At 42.7% G+C, this 20,024-nt stretch overlaps 1 protein-coding gene across 3 annotated transcripts in view; it reads left to right on the top strand.

Moving 5' to 3' along the window:
• vps53 (VPS53 subunit of GARP complex) overlaps positions 1 to 20,024 on the top strand; it is a 33,925-nt gene that overhangs the window by 12,671 nt on the left and 1,230 nt on the right. Inside the window, exons 10-21 of one of the 3 annotated variants that reach the window (XM_056441452.1) lie at positions 350 to 492; positions 2,795 to 2,936; positions 4,074 to 4,169; positions 5,051 to 5,145; positions 6,595 to 6,837; positions 9,493 to 9,643; positions 9,799 to 9,881; positions 9,948 to 10,026; positions 10,782 to 10,930; positions 11,018 to 11,087; positions 11,650 to 11,787; positions 19,251 to 19,355. In XM_056441452.1, the coding sequence (XP_056297427.1) occupies positions 350 to 492; positions 2,795 to 2,936; positions 4,074 to 4,169; positions 5,051 to 5,145; positions 6,595 to 6,837; positions 9,493 to 9,643; positions 9,799 to 9,881; positions 9,948 to 10,026; positions 10,782 to 10,930; positions 11,018 to 11,087; positions 11,650 to 11,787; positions 19,251 to 19,355 (1,494 nt within the window). Of the gene's footprint in view, positions 1 to 349; positions 493 to 2,794; positions 2,937 to 4,070; positions 4,170 to 5,050; positions 5,146 to 6,594; positions 6,838 to 9,492; positions 9,644 to 9,798; positions 9,882 to 9,947; positions 10,027 to 10,781; positions 10,931 to 11,017; positions 11,088 to 11,649; positions 11,788 to 19,250; positions 19,356 to 20,024 lie in introns of all 3 variants that reach the window. The other 2 variants (XM_056441453.1, XM_056441451.1) reach the window with 2 other exon arrangements.

Raw genomic sequence — 20,024 nt, 5'->3', positions numbered from 1 at the left:
TATGTTTGTTTTTTTAATTCCCCAAGGTTTGGGAAAAAGTCCTGGAAATTTGTTGTAATTCATACGAGCATTTAGAAATATGCTTTTGAAAAGAATGACAGCGTACGCTCTCTCATACTCGCAGCGCACATTTTTCGCGCGGCAAGTGAACGCACCGTAACTTTGAATCAACTCATCGTGTCGCATTCACTTGTGTTATTTAAGGCGATACGTTTTCTCACTTTTCTATGTCTACATCGAGATTTTGCATAATGTTTGAACCTGTAAATGTGGTTTGGAGTCCTGGAAGCCCATTGGTCGACGTGTGTGTGAACCCTGCTGGTGAGTTGACTGTCAAGGTGTCCCTCAGGTTGCCTGGCTGGACAAGATCGACCGGCGCTACGCGTGGATCAAGCGTCAGCTGGTGGACTACGAGGAGAAGTACGGACGCATGTTCCCCGAGGAGTGGAGCATGACGGAGCGCATCGCGGTGGAGTTCTGCCACATCACCAGGTACACACACACACACACACACACACACACAGAGACCCACACATACACTCTGGTATGAAGGGGGAGGGAAGGAGGGAGGGAGGAAGTGAGTGAGTAGGTAAGTGAGGAAGTAAGTAAATGAGTGAGTGAGTCGGTAGGTGAGTGAGTAGGTAGGTGAGTGAGTGAGTCGGTAGGTGAGTAAGTAGGTAAGTAAGTGAGTGAGTAGGTAAGTGAGTGAGTAGGTGAGTGAGTGAGTAGGTGAGTGAGTGGTGGAGTGGAGTGGTGAGTAGGTAGGTGAGTGGGTGAGTAGGTGAGTGAGTGGTGGGTGGTGAGTGAGGTGGTGGTGGGTGGTGGAGTGAGTGGGTGGAGTGAGTGTGGTGAGTAGTGGTGAGTGAGTGAGTGGTGGTGGTGAGTAGAGTGAGTGAGCAGGTGAGGTGGTGGGTGAGTAGGTGAGTGAGTGAGTGAGTAGGTAAGTGAGTAGGGTGAGGAGTGAGTAGGTGGGTGGTGAGTGAGTGGAGGGGGTGAGGTGGGTGAGTGGTGGTGAGTGGTGGTGAGTGGTGGTGAGTAGGGTGGAGTGGTGGGTGAGTGGTAAGTGAGTGGGTGAGGTGAGTGGTGAGTGAGTGAGTGAGTAGGTGGTGGGTGAGGTGAGTGAGTGGAGTGAGTGAGTGAGTGGGTGAGGTGGGTGAGTAGAGTGAGTGGGTGGTGGTGGTGGTGAGTAGAGTGGTGGAGTGAGTGGGTGGTGAGTAGGTGAGTGGGTGGTGGTGAGTAGGTGAGTGAGTGGTGGGTGGGTGAGTAAGGTGGTAGGTGAGCAGGTGGTGAGTGAGTGAGTGAGTGGGTGGGTGAGTGAGTAGTGGTGGTGGTGAGTGAGTGGGTGGTAGTGGAGTGAGTGGTGAGTGGGTGGTGAGTGAGTGAGTGAGTGAGTGGTGGTGAGTGAGTGAGTGGGTGAGTGAGTGGGTGAGTGGTGAGTGAGTGGTGGTGGTGAGTGTGAGAGTGGGTGGTGAGTGGTGAGTAGGAGTGAGTGGAGTGAGTGAGTGGGGTGAGGTGAGTGAGTAGTGAGTGAGTAGGTGTGGTGAGTGAGTGGTGAGTGGAGTGAGTAGGAGTGGGTGGTGGTGAGTAGGAGTGGTGGTGAGTGAGTGGTGGTGGTGGTGAGTGAGTGAGTAGTGAGTGGTGGTGGTGAGTAAGTGAGTGGTGGTGGAGGTGAGTGGTGGGTAGGTGGGTGGTGGTGGAGTGAGTGAGTAGGGTGGTGGTGAGTAGGTGAGTGGTGGGAGTGGTGGTGGGTGAGTAGGAGGTAGGTGAGTGAGGAGGTGGAGGGTGAGTGGTGGGTAAGTGAGTGGGTGGTGGTGAGTAAGGTGGTGGAGTGAGTGGTGGGGAGCAAGTGAGTAGTGGTGGTGAGTGGTGAGTAAGTGAGTAGGTGGTGGTGAGTGGAGTAAGTGAGTAGGTGGGTGAGGAGTGAGTAGGAGTGAGTGGGGTGAGTGAGTGAGTGAGTAGGTGGTGAGTGGTGGTGGTGGTGAGTGGAGTGAGTGAGTGGTGGTGGAGTAGTGAGTGGTGGTAGTGGTGAGTAGGTGGAGGTGGTGGTGAGTGAGTGGGTGAGTAGGTGAGTGAGTGGTGAGTAGGTGGTGAGTGAGTGAGTGAGTAGGTGGTGGTGAGGAGGTGGGAGTGGTAGGGTGGAGTGAGTGAGTAAGGAGTGGTGGTGAGTGAGTGGTGTGGTGAGTAGGGTGAGTGGAGTGAGGAGTGGGTGGTGAGTGAGTGAGTAAGTGAGTAGGTAGGTGAGTGAGTGAGTAAGGGTGAGTGAGTGAGTGAGTAGGTGAGTGAGTAGGTAGGTGAGTGAGTGAGTAGGTGAGTGAGTGAGTAGGTAGTGAGTGAGTGAGTAGGTGAGTGAGTGAGTAAGTGAGTAGGTGAGTGAGTGAGTAAGTGAGTGAGTAGGTAGGTGAGTGAGTGAGTAGGTGAGTGAGTGAGTGAGTGAGTAAGTGAGTAGGTAGGTGAGTGAGTGAGTAAGTGAGTAGGTGAGTGAGTGAGTGAGTAAGTGAGTAGGTGAGTGAGTGAGTGAGTAAGTGAGTAGGTAAGTAAGTGAGTATGTAGATGAGTGAGTGACCTGCTCTCCACGTTCTCAGTCGTTTCCCCTCCGCTGCACGAGGGAAGAAGGACGAGCGGCCATTGTTTGTGCGTTCCTCCCAGCTGAGGCTGGCGAAAACAATAAAAACAACATCTGGCCGAAATTGGACGAAGTGTCTTTAGAAAATAAAACAGAAGAAACAATAATGTGGTCACAAAGATCAGTGGAGACACTGATTGCGTGTCCCCTGTCATCTCGTGGGCTCCTCAGGGTGGAGCTCTCCAAAGTGATGCGGACGCGGGCCAAAGAGATCGAGGTGAAGCTGCTGCTGTTCGCGATTCAGAGGACGACCAACTTCGAGGTTCTGCTGGCCAAACGCTTCACGGGCTGCACCCTGACGGACACGCCCGGGGTGGGCGAACACACACGGAGGGGAAAAACAATGCATACGGGTCTGTTCATTATGAACCACAGAGGAACAGTTATTGTATCAGGGTTCGTACGGTCACGGAAAACATGGAAAAAGTCCTGGCATTTTAAAATGGTTATTTCCAGGCCTGGAGAAGTCCTTGAAAAAAAGATTCAATCCAAAAAGTTTTGGAAAAGTCCCTGAAAATGTTTTATTATGTTCTTTTACACTGTTATTAAAAGAATAAACATTTATATAAATGTTTATTCTTTTAGTCAAACTATTGTCTCTTATTCATTTGGGTCATTTAGGGTTTATTAATTACTCGTGTAAACACAGAGAGTTCACAAAATGGTCATGGAAATTTGGTTTAAAGTAATGAAGAGTCATGGAAAAGTAATTGAAAACTTAGTCATGGAAAAGTAATTGAAAACTAAAAGTCCTGGAAAAGTCATTGAAAAGTCATTAAGATCCGTTGAAAAGTCATTAAAAACTAAAAGTCCTGGAAAAGTCATTGAAAAGTCATTGAAATCCATTGAAAAGTCATTAAAAACTAAAAGTCCTGGAAAAGTCATTGAAATCCATTGAAAAGTCATTGAAATCCATTAAAAAGTCATAAAGTCATTGAAATCCATTAAAAAGTCATAAAGTCATTCAAATCCATTAAAAAGTCATTGAAATCCATTTAAAAGTCATTCAAATCCATTGAAAAGTCATAAAGTCATTGAAAAGTTCTGGGAGTCCATTGGTCAACATGTGTGTGAACCCTGATGTTTAGTCACAGCTGATTGTTCCCCGTTAAGGCCAAATATTTAATTAAGTTAGCTGTTTTTATGTTTTTTCTTGTATTCAAAATCACATGTATTGAAAACTGCGGACTCGGCCTTTAAAGCGGGTCTCAGGCCGAGCCCCTCAGCGCGGATCGTATTCGGGCCGCTCTGAGGCCTTTGTGTCCTCGGCCCACGCCCATCGCCTGTGGCTCCGTAATCCAATCAGGGATTTAGTTTGGGTGGAATTTGTTGTAATTGGAAGGTAAAGTTTCACCAAAACTCCCCGTGAGAATCCGTCTGACCGCGATGAAATCTCCTTTATGTGTGAAAAGAGAATTAAATAAATAATTTGTTTACCTTTTCATAGCAGAAGAAGCCAGAGAGCCCGCTCGCCCCCACCAACCCCTTCCTGAATGACGAGGGGGGGGAGGATGTGGGCGGAGACAAAGACGAGGACCTGGCCAAGGTGAGTTGACCCCCGATGACCCCACCGCGCCCGCTCTGCACCGTCGGCTCCATTCATTGGCTGATCTGCTGTTGGCACGTAGAACAGTGGGGAGGCGGCCATGTTTTATGTTCCACCATGTTGTTCCACACGTTTACGAAAAATAAACAAACGTATGAGTGAGAACCTTTCTTCAGAGGTAGATTACGTCAATGTTTCTCAAATTAATGCTGTAATGCCGCCGTCTCTTAACTTTTTGTTTATTTTAACTTATTTTAACACATTTTTAATCTCAATGTTATTCACGTGGTTAAATAAAAATAAAAAAATTATAATTTTAAAAAATCAGTAGCTATAGAATTTAATCCTGTTTTTTTTCTTCCTAATTCCACCGTCTCTTAATTTTTAGTTTATTTTACCTTCTTTTAACTAATTTTAACTATTTTTTAATCTCAATGGGATTAACGTGGTTAAATAAAGATTTAATAATTCTAAAAAAAATTAAATCAGTAGCTATATAACTTAATCCTGTTTTTTCTTTTCCTAATTCCACCGTCTCTTAACTTTAGTTTATTTTACCTTCTTTGAAATAATTTTAACTAATTAAAAAAAAGTTAATCTCAATGGGATTCATGTGTTTAAATAAAGATTTAATAATTATAATTTTAAAAAATCTGAAGCTATATAACTTAATTCTGTTTTTTTTCCTAATTCCACCGTCTCTTAACTTTTAGTTCATTTGACCTTTTCTTTAAGTCATTTTAACAAATTTTTTATCTCAATGGGATTCACGTGGTTAAATAAAGATTTAACAATTATAATTTTAAAAAATCAGGAGCTATATAACTTAATCCTGTTTTTGTTTTTTTCCTAATTCCTCCCCCGACCCATCATTATTTTAGCCGAGGAAGCCCAAAGCTCCAGACAACCCTTTCCATGGCATCGTCTCCAAGTGCTTTGAACCTCATCTCTACGTCTACATAGAATCCCAAGACAAGTGAGATACACACACACACACACGTGTGCACGCCGGTCACGGTACACAACCAGGATCGGGAGCAGGTTGTGTTTTAAAGCTGGCACATGCATCTTTTTTCCATTGCCCACTCATCAATCAGACCCCCACCACACACACACACACACACACACACACCTCCCATTCTACTTTATGGCCTCTTCTGTCTTTCCATCTCTTGTTCCTGTACATGCCTCTGTCTCCACTGTGGCAGAAATGTTTCCCATTAGCCGCACGACCACAGACGCTAGGAGGGAGAGAGAGGGAGAGAGAGAGGTTGAATAAGTGCTGCCGCAGCAGATCTTGCTTATTTTCCTTCCCACCTCTCTTGTGTTTTATTTCCTTTTTTAGTACCCCTCTTTTCTTTCTGTGTAATTTGTCTTTTCATTCTTCCGTTCTCCATGTATTTTTTTTTTCCTTCCTCACACTCTTCTACCCCCCCCCACCCCCTTGAAACTGAGTCAGCGTTCCTCACATGCAGCTCCGAGGTTTCTCGGCGTCCTCCGGTCCGTTAAATACTCGTCCGTCTTATCCCCGCCGCTACAACCTCATTTTCAAAATCCCCCAAAAAAGCCTTTAAGCGAGGCAGCGAGGCCAGATCGGCCGGTTCTGCTCCCAGTGGGTCGCAGCAGCGGAGAACAGTGGCGGCTTGTTTTGTCCTTGGCTGTCGTTCCAGAGTCGGACCACACCAACTGACTGTGGACCTGTTGACTGTAATACTGACGGGTCTTTTTTATATGCTTTGGAATATTTCCTCCTATGTATCCACGTGTCTCTCCGCTTGTTAATATATATCATTTATTTATTTATTTTTCGGGGGTTTAACGACCAATCATACAGTACCGTTCAAAAGGTTGGTGTCACTTAGAGATGTCCTTATTCTTCAAAGAAAAGCACAGTTTTTATTAATGAAGATACCATTAAATTAATCCTAAATACTCTCTCTACATATTTAATGTGTAAATGACTATTCTTTGGTGTTTAATGAAGTCTCTACAGAGGTGTGTAGAGGCCCATCTCCAATGTTCTAATGGTACATTGTGTTATCGCCTTAGAAGACTAACGGAGGGGTAGAAAACCCTTGAAAACCCTTTTTATGTGAGCGCAGCTGAAAACAGTTATGCTAGTGAGAGAAGCTATAAAACTGGCCTTCCTTTGCGCCTCAAGTTTGAACAAAAACATTATTTTTTCAAGTATAAATCATTATTTCTAACCTTGTCAATGTCTTGACTATATTTTATATTCATTTTGCAATTAATTTGATAAATAAAAGTGTGAGTTTTCATGGAAAACACACAATTGTCTGGGTGACCCCAAACTTTTCAACCGTAGTGTGTATTTAAATGTTTATATTTAATTTGTATAATTCCCTTTTTCTTGTGCCCCTGACCCCCGTGTTGGTGACCCTGTACATTTCTGGGCTTCCTGCAGGAACCTGGGCGAGCTGATTGACCGCTTCGTGGCGGACTTCAAAGCACAAGGTCCACCCAAGGCGAGCACGGAGGAGAGCGGCGCGGTGCTGCCCAGCTGCGCCGACCTGTTTGTGTACTACAAGAAGTGCATGGTGCAGTGCTCCCAGCTGAGCACCGGAGAGCCGATGATCGCCCTCACCACCATCTTCCAGAAGTTCCTGAGGGAGTACGCGTGGAAGATCCTCTCTGGCAACCTGCCCAAGTAAGAACGGATCAGGTTTGGTTGAATTAAATATATATATATTTATTTATCTATATTTATATATATATTTATTTATATACATATACATATTTATATATATAAATATTTTTATTTAGATTTAGATATATTTATATATATATATAGAAATATAGATTATTTATATATATATATATTTATATATATACATATATTTAAATATATATTTATATATATATAGTTATATAAATATTGATATGAATATATATATAGTTATATAATTAATAAATATGTATACATATATTTATATATATATATATTTAAATATATCTATATATGTATATTTATATATACATATTTAGATATCTATATATATATAGATATCTAATTTTTAAATATAGATATTTTATAATTAAAACACTTAACTGTACCTCTTACTGACGTTCCTAAAGCAACCAGCTTCAATAGGAAGTCACGTCCAGAGCTGGAGCCATTATAAAGAGTTAACATGCTCATTATGTAATGATGGCTCTAAAAGAGTCTGATTGATTTGAATCGAGTGAAAAAAAACTAATTTTTTTCCTTCTCAAAATCCAGTCATTTCACATTCATAATAAAGTATAACTGGCAATATTCAATTTCCTTCTTCTTTTCCAACCAAGCCAAAGTCAACAATAAATCAATCATACTAATAAGTATTGCCTGAGCCAAAGATCTCCATTACTTTCCCAAAAAAACATTCAAATCACGGCGTTCATGAATCACACACACACACCATCAGCGCTGACCAGAACTGTTTCTGGCCAGCGACACAGATATTTATTTTCTGATTCATTTATCATAAAGAAGTATACATGGTGCCTTGTATCGGTTCATTCTATTTTTGGGGTTTTTGGTGACTGAGCTGTGGTTCTGGTTCTGGTTACGTTGTGGTGAAGCTACCAGTAAAAACATGGCCGCCTCATGAGGACTCATCACGGCGAACACACACAGAGGCGTGTGTGTGTGTGTGTGTCTTCAGATATGCACGCACGCTAATTACCACAACGCTAATGTAGACCATACTCTGGAGCTGTGTGTGTGTGCATGCGTGTGTGTGTGTATGTGAGAGAGAGGAAAGTCTGTATGTCTGTGAGAGAGGCGTGTGTGTGAGAGGTGTGTGTGAGAGAAGAGTGTGTGAGAGAGGAGTGTGTGTGTGTGTAAGAGAGGGGTGTGTGTGTGTGTGTGAGAGAGAGGGGAAAGTCTGTATGTCTGTGTTAGAGAGGAGTGTGTGTGAGAGAAGAGTGCGTGTGAGAGGCGTGTGTGAGAGGAGTGTGTGAGAGAGGAGTGTGTGTATGAGAGACTGGTATGTGTGTGAGAGAGAGGGGTGTGTGTGTGTGTGTGAGAGAAGAGTGTGTGAGAGAGGAGTGTGTGTGTGAGAGAGAAGAGTGTGTGTGAGAGAAGAGTGTGTGTGAGAGAGGTGTGCGTGTGAGAGGTGTGTGTGTGTGTGTGAGAGAGAGGGGTGTGTGTGTGTGTGAGAGAAGAGTGTGAGAGAGGAGTGTGTGTGTGAGAGAGAAGAGTGTGTGAGAGAAGAGTGTGTGTGAGAGAGGTGTGCATGTGTGTGAGAGAGGGGAGTGTGTGTGTGTGTGAGACAGAAGTGTGTGTGAGACAGAAGTGTGTGTGAGACAGAAGTGTGTGTGAGACAGAAGTGTGTGTGAGAGAGGTGTGCGTGTGTGTGAGAGAGGGGAGTGTGTGTGTGTGTGTGAGAGAAGAGTGTGTGAGAGAGGAGTGTGTGTGTGTGAGAGAGGAGTGTGTGTGTGTGAGAGAGAAGAGTGTGTGTGAGAGAAGAGTGTGTGTGAGAGAGGTGTGCGTGTGAGAGGTGTGTGTGTGTGTGAGAGAGGAGTGTGTGTGTGAGAGAGAAGAGTGTGTGAGAGAAGAGTGTGTGAGAGAAGAGTGTGTGTGAGAGAGGTGTGTGTGAGAGAAGAGTGTGTGTGAGAGAGGTGTGCGTGTGAGAGGTGTGTGTGTGTGTGTGAGAGAAGAGTGTGCGTGTGAGAGGTGTGTGTGTGTGTGAGAGAGGAGTGTGTGTGTGTGTGTGAGAGAAGAGTGTGTGTGAGAGGTGTGTGTGTGTGTGTGAGAGAAGAGTGTGTGTGAGAGAGGTGTGCGTGTGAGAGGTGTGTGTGTGTGTGTGAGAGAAGAGTGTGTGAGAGAGGTGTGTGTGTGTGTGAGAGAAGAGTGTGTGTGAGAGAGGTGTGTGTGTGTGTGTGAGAGAAGAGTATGTGTGAGAGAGGTGTGTGTGTCTGTGAGAGAGGGGTGTGCGTGTGTGTATATATATATATGTGTGTGTGTGTATGAGAGAAGTGCGTGTGTGAGAGAGAGGTGTGTCTGTGTGTGTGTGTGTGTGTGAGAGAGAGATGTGTGTGTCTGTGTGTATGAGAGGGGTGTGTGTTATGAATTATTTTTCTTTGAAGAGAGGCCTTTGAAAAAGAAGCTCTTTCTCTCCCGTGTTCTTGTTCATTCGATCATGGAAAACCTGGAAAAGTCTTGACTTTGTATTTAAATGTTTTTTTCCAGGCCTGGAAAAAAGAAAATCCCCAAAGTTTTGGAAAATTCATGGAAATATTGTTATATTCATATGTTCATTGATGCTGGGTTTTAAATGATGAATGTGCAAAACATCCCCCCCCCTCCCCCCCACCCCAGGTGCAGCAGCAGCAGCAGCGTGGGGATGACCATCAGCAGCCTGCTGAAGGAGAAGGAGACCTCGGAGGCGGCCAAGTTCACGGTGGACGAGCTCTGTCTGGTCTGCAGCATCCTGAGCACGGCCGAGTACTGCCTAGCAACCACACAGCAGGCACGCACACGCACACACACACACACGCACACACACATTAGGAATACACGCCTAAATGAAAGGGCGCCCCTTCATCAACACATGCAGACATTTTTATTCAGTATTTAAAAAGATGCTTTTCTTTAATGAGTTTTATTTGTGTGTTTTTGTTGCAGTTGGAGGAGAAGCTGAAGGAAAAGGTGGATAAACTCCTGGTGGAGAGAATCAACCTGACGGGGGAGATGGACACGTTCAGCAGGTGAGTCACGGCGGCGGCGGCGAGAGCGAGACGTTTGTTTTGAACGCTCCGTGTTTTTCCTCTCAGTGTGATTTCAAACAGCATCCAGCTGCTGGTGCAAGACCTCGATGCTGCCTGTGACCCGGCCCTCACGGCCATGAGCAAGGTGGGACACACACACACACACAGGCACACACACACAAAGACACACACACAGAGACACACACACACAAGCATGCACACACACACAGAAACAGGCACACACACACAAAGACACACACAGACACACACACACACAGAGAAACACAGAGAGAGACACACACACACAGACACACACATGCATGCACACACAGAGAAACACAGAGACACACACACACTGACACAAACACACAGACAGACAGACACACTCTTACACACAGACAGACACACACACAGAGAAACACAGAGAGACACACACACACTGACACAAACACAGACACACAGACACACACACACTGACACAAACACCGACAGACACACAGACACACACACACAGACACACATTCAGGTAATAAAGTAAACATCATTTGTTGTCCCTTTCATCCATTAAAGGTTCACATTGTTTCCCCTGAAATAAGATCACACGCTTTCTAGAACTTTAAAATTCACATTTCCAAAACACAAAATATGTTCAATAAAACCTGACGATGAACAAACTGGGAGCGCTCCGCGTCCGCGGCCTGGGAGACGAAAGGTTCCTCTTTATTTTATGAAGGGTTAGTGAACATTCAGAAAAACATTTCTGTAAATTTGCCAAGAGGCCATTTTTTATTTTTCATCTGTAGTCCTGAGGGTCAGAGGTCAAAACATAAGATTACACAGACAACGTTTGTGCAATGTTCACTCTCTCTCTCTCTCCTTCTCTCCTTCTCTCTCCCTCAGATGCCGTGGCAGAGTGTGGAGCACGTGGGCGACCAGAGTCCCTACGTGACGTCCATCATCATGCACATTAAGCAAAATGTGCCGAACATCAGAGACAACCTGGCCTCCACGCGCAAATACTTCACACAGTTCTGCATCAAGTTCACAAAGTACACTACACACACACACACACACTCATGTGCACGCCATTGTTCTGTCTATCGTTGATTTATTTGTCTACATCTTTCTTTCCTTAGTTCTTTCATTCCCAAATTCATCAACCACCTGTTCCGCTGTAAGCCAATCAGCATGGTGGGCGCCGAGCAAGTAAGTTTCATTTATTTGCAACGCTTTCCTTAAGCTCAATTATTTTATTTATTTTATTTTATTTATTTTATTTATTTTATTTATTTTATTTATTTTATTTATTTTATTTATTTTATTTATTTTATTTATTTTATTTATTTTATTTATTTTATTTATTTTATTTTGTATATATATTTTATTTTGTATATATATTTTATTGATTTATATATATTTATATATTTTATTTATTTTATTTTGTATATATATTTTATTTTGTATATATATTTTATTGATTTATATATATTTATATATTTTGTTTATTTTATTTGTTTTATTTATTGTATTTATTTAATGTTTTTTTTAAATGCCTTTTTTTAAATTAGAATGTCCTGTCTTGATATTTGTATACATGTTTTACCTGTTACTGCTGCACTGAATTTGATTGTATATTTTTACAATGACAATAAACCTTACCTTACACCTTACACCTATGTGCGATATTCCTAAATGAATGCTAAACATGGTATAAAAGTGTTATCTAAACAACATGCTCTCGTGCCTGAGTTTCTGTCTCGTGTGTCAGCTCCTACTAGACACTCACTCCCTGAAGACGGTGTTGCTGGATCTGCCCTCCATCGGCTCCCAGGTGCTCCGCAAGGCCCCCGCCAGCTACACCAAGATCGTGGTGAAAGGCATGACCCGCGCAGAGATGATCCTCAAGGTAAGAGACCCTTTAGGGTTCGAATGGTCATGGAAATCCTGGAAAAGTCATGGAATTTTTAAATGGTTATTTCTAGGCCTGGAAAAGTCTGTGAAATTTTTTTTTATTTCCAAAGGTTTTGGAAAAGTCATAGAAATGTGTTTATATGTATTTATATGTTCATTCACGCAGTTTGATTAAAACAAGAACCTTTTATACGCCAAGATTTTACAAAATGTTTGGTTATGGAAATGTGGTTTAAAGTCATGAAAAAGTCCTGGAAAGGTCATTTAAAAGTCATTGAAAAGTCATGGAAAAGTAATACAAAATAATTCCCGGAAAAATAATGTAAAGTCATTCAAACGTCATGTAAAGGTCATGGAAAGTTCACTGAAAAGTCATTGAAAAGTACCTTAAAAGTCAGTGAAAAGCCACTAAAAGGTAACTGAAAAGTATCTTAAAAGTCATTAAAAAGTCTTTTAATAGTCATTATAAAGTCTATTTAAAAAGTCTTTTTAAAGTCTTTTAAAAGTCATTGAAAAGCCACTGAAAAAGTTATGGAAAAGTCATTGGAAACGTCATTAGAAAGGTCACTGAAAGGTCATTAAAGAATCTTGGAAAAGTCACTGAAAAGTCACTGAAAGGTCATATAAAGGTCACTGAAAGGTCATTCACATCCATTGGTCGACCTGTGCATGAACTCCGCCTTTGCTCTCCCGGCCAGTCGAGATGATTTAAACCGTTTCCTCGCCGCGTGTAAACTCACGGATGCCCTCGTGTCTTTTAACTGACGGATTTGAACGAGAACTTCAATTCTTTTCTAAACACACGAGTCGTTCAAGTCAAACACGAATCAGAGCCGCTTGATCTTTACGGGACGCTCCACATCTCATGACATCTAACGTGGGTGGCTGAATTCACGCCGGGCACTTTGACGCTTTCTGACCTTTTAAAGGCTCGAGACTCTTCGGAGCGAGTGAGTTTTCTTCATCTCTCGTTCGCCCTCCTTCAGATTTCATGTGGACGCTCTGACATTCAGTTAAACACGAGCCTGCGGTGTTGACGCTGAACCTCTTCACCGAGAACAGACGCGGGTTTCTTTTTCCACCGACTCCATCGTGAGAAACAACAAGACGAACATGTGTGCGTTGAGCGTCTCGTGGTTTTAATTGGCGAGTCGGTATTAACGTGTTTGTTTTGAGTCGCTCGTGCAGATTTTCTCCTCGGGAGTTTATTTTGGGGCAGAATAGTCCTTTCATTGTGTCTCTAATCCCACTTTATGAACGCCTTTCTGTAAAATAACCCGCCGCGGGAATAGTAATCGAGCTCACTTAACGAGTGAGAGACACACACACACACACACACAAACAAACAAACACCAAAACCAGAGGAGGAAATGTACATATTTCTTAAGAGGAAGTTTTTTCCCCATTTACTGAAATCCAGGGGTATAAAAAATACATTTGGGGCACTTTTTTAAACTTGTGTGAAATAACATTTAACCTTTGTTCAAAAATAATAAATATACTTATTTAGGCTTACGTTATATGACCAATTGTCATAAAAATGGCAATAATAAGACTATTAGGCAATAATAAGACTATTAGGCTGTAGTCTACAGATGCAAAGTGTTTTCTTATATTATTTTGACAGAAAACATAAATCAGACAATCATATTCAATTATATTCTTATTTCTTTGCGGTTATTTCTTATAACAATTATAACTTTTTTTATTAATTTTTTTATTCAAAATTATATTTATATTTTTTAGTTTTCTTAGATTTTTTAAAACAAAAAACAGACAATTATATTCAATTTTATTCTCATTTCTTTGTGGTTATTTATTTTTACAATTTTTTTAACAACTATTAACAATTCAAACTTTTTAAATATAGTTCAAAATCATTTGTATTGATTTTTGTGTGTAGCTACCTAGACCAAGAAATCCAGATAGATGTGGTGGGGAAACGTCCAACATACAAAAAAGCCTCGATCGGACTGAACTTGCTGTCCCATGCTACCAGCTACAAGAGCATCAGAGGACTGATGGCCACTCACGGTAAAGCAATAACTCTCATCTAATGGCTCCCTCATCTAAATGCTGTTCCACATGAAACTGCTGACTATAAACATGCTTCAGCTAACTCAGTCTTGGCGACGAGGACATGAGGTGCTCTGAGCGGCGGTAAGGCTGACCTACAGGGCGGTGAATCCTGACTTCGCTTGGGACCAGTGGAATCAGTTCAGGTGCACACACTTCAGACCCAAAACACTAGCCTCCTGTGACCGATCCCTAGCATGCTCTCCCTCGTCATTTTATGGTCTGTACACACTGCAGGTGTGGCAGGTTCAGCTCAACACGATCATCTGAAACTTAGTTGCTGCCGATAACTCGGGTGTTCTACGTAACAACGGCAACAGAAGGGAGTCCCCCTGAGTGAGGGCTCTGGAGATCTCCTGCAGAGGTGAAGCAAAGACAGGATCAGGTCCTGTCACCAGACTACGGACCGGTGGCCTCACAGAGGAGGTACTCAGGCACAGGGGACCACTACCACTGGGGATTCCTCTCCTGGTATGGAGATCCATGGAGCTACTTCACCCTGAAGTCCATCATCTGTTAACACCTGACAATGCTCACTAACAGGCAACTGAGGTGAGAAAGGCAATGGGGACAGGTGCTCCTGGCAGAGGGGGCTGATAAAGTTCAGTTGAGCCTCAGCTCCTTCCTCCTCTAGTCTCTGCTGCAGAGAGAGCCCTGACAGATCATCCACTGACGGATGATAGGACAACCAGTCCTGGACCAGGTGACCTTGAGGAGCAGTGCTAGCCAGAGGGAGCTATGTGAACTTCACTCCCACCCTGCAGGACTTGTACATCAGGAGGTGCAGAACCAGAGCCGGCCACAACATGGAATGAGCTGGGACCCAACAACAGACTGTTTTCAGCTGCTGTGAAGGCAGGAGAGAGACATACAGGTGGTCAGGGGTGCAGAGACTCAACTGACTTCTTTCCTCAGGCCATCCAGGGTTTTGTGATCCACATCACTCTGTCCCACAGGGACACAAACAACAAACAACAACAAACTATAGAAATTATAGACAATTATCTCAATGATGGGGCATTTTGTTGCTCCTCTCCTCGTGACATCAGGGGCAACATTATATTTCCTCGGGGCAGTCTTGCCCTGGTGCATTTAACCTTTGTTGCCCGAATCAAATATACACCCCCCCGCTTTAGGAATCAATAACACCCCATTCAATGTTTAATTTGTGTTCTTGTGTTCTTCAACAAACAAACATAAAGTGCCTCACACTTAAACTTGGAAAACAATATTATTAAATCTAATAATAATTTCACAATTGACATCAGGTTTTTATGTTAGTAAATATAGGTAACAGGAGGGTGAAGGGTGTGAAAATGGGTCAAAATGACCCAACGGCGGGGGGAGGGTGTAATATTGATTCGGGTCAAAATGACCCTAAGGCAACACAAGGGTTAAACACAGTACGTGGTTGACCTTTGACCTTTGTAAATAAGCGAGTAAATACATAGATGTATGCAACCAGTACATTACGGTATTTAGAGAACACGATTCTGCCCGTTGGCCTTCACAATAAACCTCACGAGGCCCCCAGAGGACAATGGTACGTGCGGAGATAAACCACACCCTAATTAACTGACACACACACACACGCGCACGTCCCTTGATTTCCCTGTGGCTCCCGGGGGCCTCATTTCCTTCCTGTGGAGTCGTGGTGGTCGGTGTGACCTGCTCTGATCCTGCTCCCCTCAGCGTGGTTATAATATCACACTTCTCTTTTAAACGCATTAACTTTGTCCTTTTGTCTCGGACCACGACCCCTCTGTAGCCTCTTCCGTACGGTGCGTTCAAGGTCCCCCTGGACAAATGCCCTGAACGTCCCGTACAGAACAGAGTTTCCAGTCATCTGCCTCGCATTAGAAGAGGCGGTTCGCATTATGGAATTATGGAATGCTTTCGATTGGTCGGCGCTCGCTGTCGGGCCCCTTCGGCTGGAATGCGGTCTACATGGATCCTGGAGAGGAGGAGAGGAGGAGAGGAGGAGGAGAGGAGCCGAGGAGCCACCACGAAGGCCTCCAGGAGGATCCACATCCGTCACTGAGACCCAGACGCCATGATCCATGTGGAGGATGGAAGGAGAGAAAACGGCTTCCTTCATAATAAAAGTCTGAGTGACGGAGTTCTAACTGATAGGAGGGAAACGGACGTTCTCTGGGGTGCATCCCTCAAGAAGGAGAAGAACCATGAGGAAGGATAAGAACCATGAAGGAGAACCATAAAGAGGAAGAACCATGAGGAAGGATAAGAACCATGAAGGAGAACCATAAAGAGGAAGAACCATGAAGAAGAAGAAGAAGAAGAAGAAGAAACATGAAGAAGAAGGATAAGAACGATGAAGAAGAAGAAGAACAATGAAGAAGAAGAAGAAAAAACATGAAGGAGGAGAAGAACTATAAAGAAGGAGAACCATGAAGAAGAAGAAACAAGAAGAAGAAAAATAACCATGAAGGATAAGAACGATGAAGAAGAAGAAGAAGAAGCAAAACCATGAAGAAGAAGAAGAACCATGAAGAAGAAGAATAAGAACCATGAAGGATAAGAACGATGAAGAAGAAGAAGAACAATAAAGAAGAAGAAAAAACATGAAGGAGGAGAAGAAGAACTATAAAGAAGGAGAACCATGAAGAAGAAGAAACAAGAAGAATAAAAAGAACCATGAAGGATAAGAACGATGAAGAAGAAGAACCATGAAGAAGAAGAACCATGAAGAAAAAGAAGCAAAACCATGAAGAAGAAGAAAAAGAAGAAGAAGAACAAGAAGAAGAACCATGAAGAAGAAGAAGAAAAAACATGAAGGAGGGGAAGAAGAACTATAAAGAACGATAACCATGAAGAAGAAGAAACAAGAAGAAAAAGAACCATGAAGGATAAGAACGATGAAGATGAAGAAGGATAACCATGAAGAAGAAGAAACAAGAAGAAAAAGAAGCAAAACCATGAAGAAGTAGAAGCAAAACCATGAAGAAGAAGAACCATGAAGAAGGAGAGGGAATAAAAGGATATAGAATATATATTATATATTCATATATATTGTTGTAATTATATCTGTAAATATATTTATTTTATATTTATATATATATATGTTTTATATATATAAAATATATTTAAAGTCACTAAAAAGTATTTTAAAAGTATTTTAAAAGTCATTGAAAAGCCACTGAAAAAGTTATGGAAAAGTCATTAGAAAGGTCAGAGAAAGGTCACTGAAAGGTCATTAAAGAATCTTGGAAAAGTCACTGAAAGGTCATATAAAGGTCACTGAAAGGTCATTCACATCCATTGGTCGACCTGAACCATGGAGAAGAACCATGAAGAAAAAGAAGCAAAACCATGAAGAAGAAGAAGAAGAAGAAGAAGAAGAAGAAGAAGAAAAAAAACCATGAAGAAGGAGAGGGAATAAAAGGATATAGAATATATATATTATATATACATATATATTTTTGTAATTATATATGTAAATATATTTATATTATATATATGTTATATATATATATATAAATATATTTAAATAAATATAGATATATATATATTATATATACATATATATTTTTGTAATTATATATGTAAACATATTTATATTATATATATATGTTTTATATATATATATAAATATATTTAAATAAATAAATAAATATAGATATATATATTATATATCTTTTCACATCTTTTGTCCTCATGGTGTTTGATGTTTCTGGTTCTCGAGCCAATCAGAACTCTCCGGTCGGCGTTGCCAACAGGTGTGTGGTAGCCGTGACCCTCTTCAGGTGTTACGTCAGCACACACACACACGCACACACACACACACACACACCAACATCGATGTTTATTTAAAGTTGGGGTGTTGTCTCTTTAGCTTCACGGCGACCAACACACTGAGCTGAAAGGTCCTTGAACACAACACGAGGCTTTAGTACTTTTCACTTTTCATTAATTGTTAATAAACTAAATATTGATCATCATCACTTCACTCCTTTGTAATGATGTGTGTGTGTGTGTGTGTGTGAGGAGATGATGTGTGTGTGTGTGTGTGTGTGAGGAGATGATATGTGTGTGTGTGTGTGAGGAGATGTGTGTGTGTGTGTGTGTGTGTGTGTGTGTGTGTGTGTGTGTGTGTGTGTGTGTGTGTGTGTGTGTGTGTGTGTGTGTGTGTGTGTGTGTGTGTGTGTGTGTGTGTGTGTGTGTGTGAGGAGATGTGTGTGTGTGAGAGGATAGAGGTGTGTGTGTGTGAGGAGAAGATGTGTGTGTGTGAGGATAGAGGTGTGTGTGTGTGAGGAGATGATGTGTGTGTGTGAGGAGATGTGTGTGTGTGAGGATAGAGGTGTGTGTGTGTGAGGAGATGTGTGTGTGTGAGGATAGAGGTGTGTGTGTGTGAGGAGATGATGTGTGTGTGTGTGAGGAGATGATGTGTGTGTGTGAGGAGATGTGTGTGTGTGTGTGTGTTGTCTGTTTTGAGAGATCTAGTTGTGTTCAAGGTGCGTGGGATTCCTGGCCGGTACGATTGCATGTAAGACGTGGCTGTTTTCCACGCTCCTCTCTCTCTCTCTCTCTCTCTCCAAACCTCTCTAGTTTTCTTCTCGGAAATATTTAAAAGTCAAACCTCCCCTTCCCCATTCGTGTTCAGCACTAACCCTCCTCCCCTTCCTCCCTCTCCCTTATTAAAGCTTGTTTTCATTCTTAAACTCCCTTCTCTCTCTCTCTCTCTCTCTCTCTTTCTTTTTGTTCCCCCGGTCCCTCCGGGCCTCGTCCTCCTGGCTCGGCTCCAGGACAGTTGCTAAGTAAATCACTCCGTCAGCAGCAAGCAGGCGAAAGAATTCCACACCATCCTGAGCCCCCCCCCCCCTCTCTCTCTCTCTCTCTCTCTCTCTCTCTCTCCACCTCCTCCTATGTTTCACCAAAGGTGTAAACACAGAAAGGACGGATTAAGTCTTTATTTTTTCTCAAGAGAAGTGAAGTTAAAGACATTCTCTGAGGCGATCCGGGAGGTGGAGGTCTGTCGGCCATGTGTCGGGTGAAGCGCTCCGCCCGATGCACGTTCCCCCTCACAGGCTCTATTGTCGGGGGGGGGGGGGGAATAGAATCCCATACAGAAAGACATTAAACCCCAGATTATTATTTTTTTGCCAAGACTCTTATTACACCCCCCCAAATAATCACCGGTGCAGCCCGGCGCCGCCCACCGATGCCGTGGAGTAATTGGCGTGTAAAAAAAGGACTACTTGGGCTGTCAGTCGTAGCCCCCCCCCCGCTCATTTGGGCCGCCCCATGTGGGATCATTTAAAGATCACTCGGGTCGTTCCATGATGGTTCGCAGCAGAGACGGAAGGGAGGGGTTAAGACCCACGTTTAAAAACTCTGCTTTTTCTCCCCCCCCCCCCCCAACAGGTGGTGATGGCCCCGCATGAACCCCCGGTGGTGTTCGTGGATAACTACATCAAGCTCCTGGCCGACGGGAATCCGGAGACCTTCCAGAAGATTCTGGACATGAAGGTCAGACGGAGTTCTAGACACTTTGGGTGAATCTAGATATTTGTTTTTCCATGAAAAGACCTGGATGTGCTCGGCTTATCGGTGTGCCCGGTTTCTGCCATGGGAACTAAATCTGCCTAGCAACACGTCCTGGAGCTCACTAATTAACATCTGTACATAACCATGCATAAAAATACAAGTTGTCCCTTTTGTTTTGTGTATTTATTTAAATGTAATGGTGAACTTTAGAGGTGCTGATAGGTGGAATTTGTCATCTAAAAAAAAAGCATATATTAGCATGTTTCCTAAAAATAGCACGCTATGACTTTAACGTTGTAATATTGCATCTGTCACTTTTATCTCGTCTTTTTTTCGCAGAATGTTTTCTAACCAACGCACTCTTCATGTTTTTATTTTCCTCTTGTTTCATGTTCAACGAATGTTTTTTTTGTGTGTGATGTTTCAGGGTTCGTACAGTCACGAAAAACCATATATATATAAAATAAGGTTTATACTTGTGCATACAACGAGATTTCACAAAATTGGTCATGGAAATTTGGTTTAAAGTCCTGGAAGCCCATTGGTCACCATGTGTATGAACTCTGTGTTAATATGGACCTGGATCTGCTCGGCTTATCGGTGAGCGCGGTTTCTTCCAAAGGAACCAAATCTGCCTAGCAACACGTCCTG

The sequence above is a fragment of the Pseudoliparis swirei genome, chromosome 20, assembly GCF_029220125.1.
Source record: "Pseudoliparis swirei isolate HS2019 ecotype Mariana Trench chromosome 20, NWPU_hadal_v1, whole genome shotgun sequence".
Taxonomy (NCBI): Eukaryota; Metazoa; Chordata; class Actinopteri; order Perciformes; family Liparidae; genus Pseudoliparis; species Pseudoliparis swirei.
This window is presented reverse-complemented; position numbering and strand designations above follow the sequence as displayed.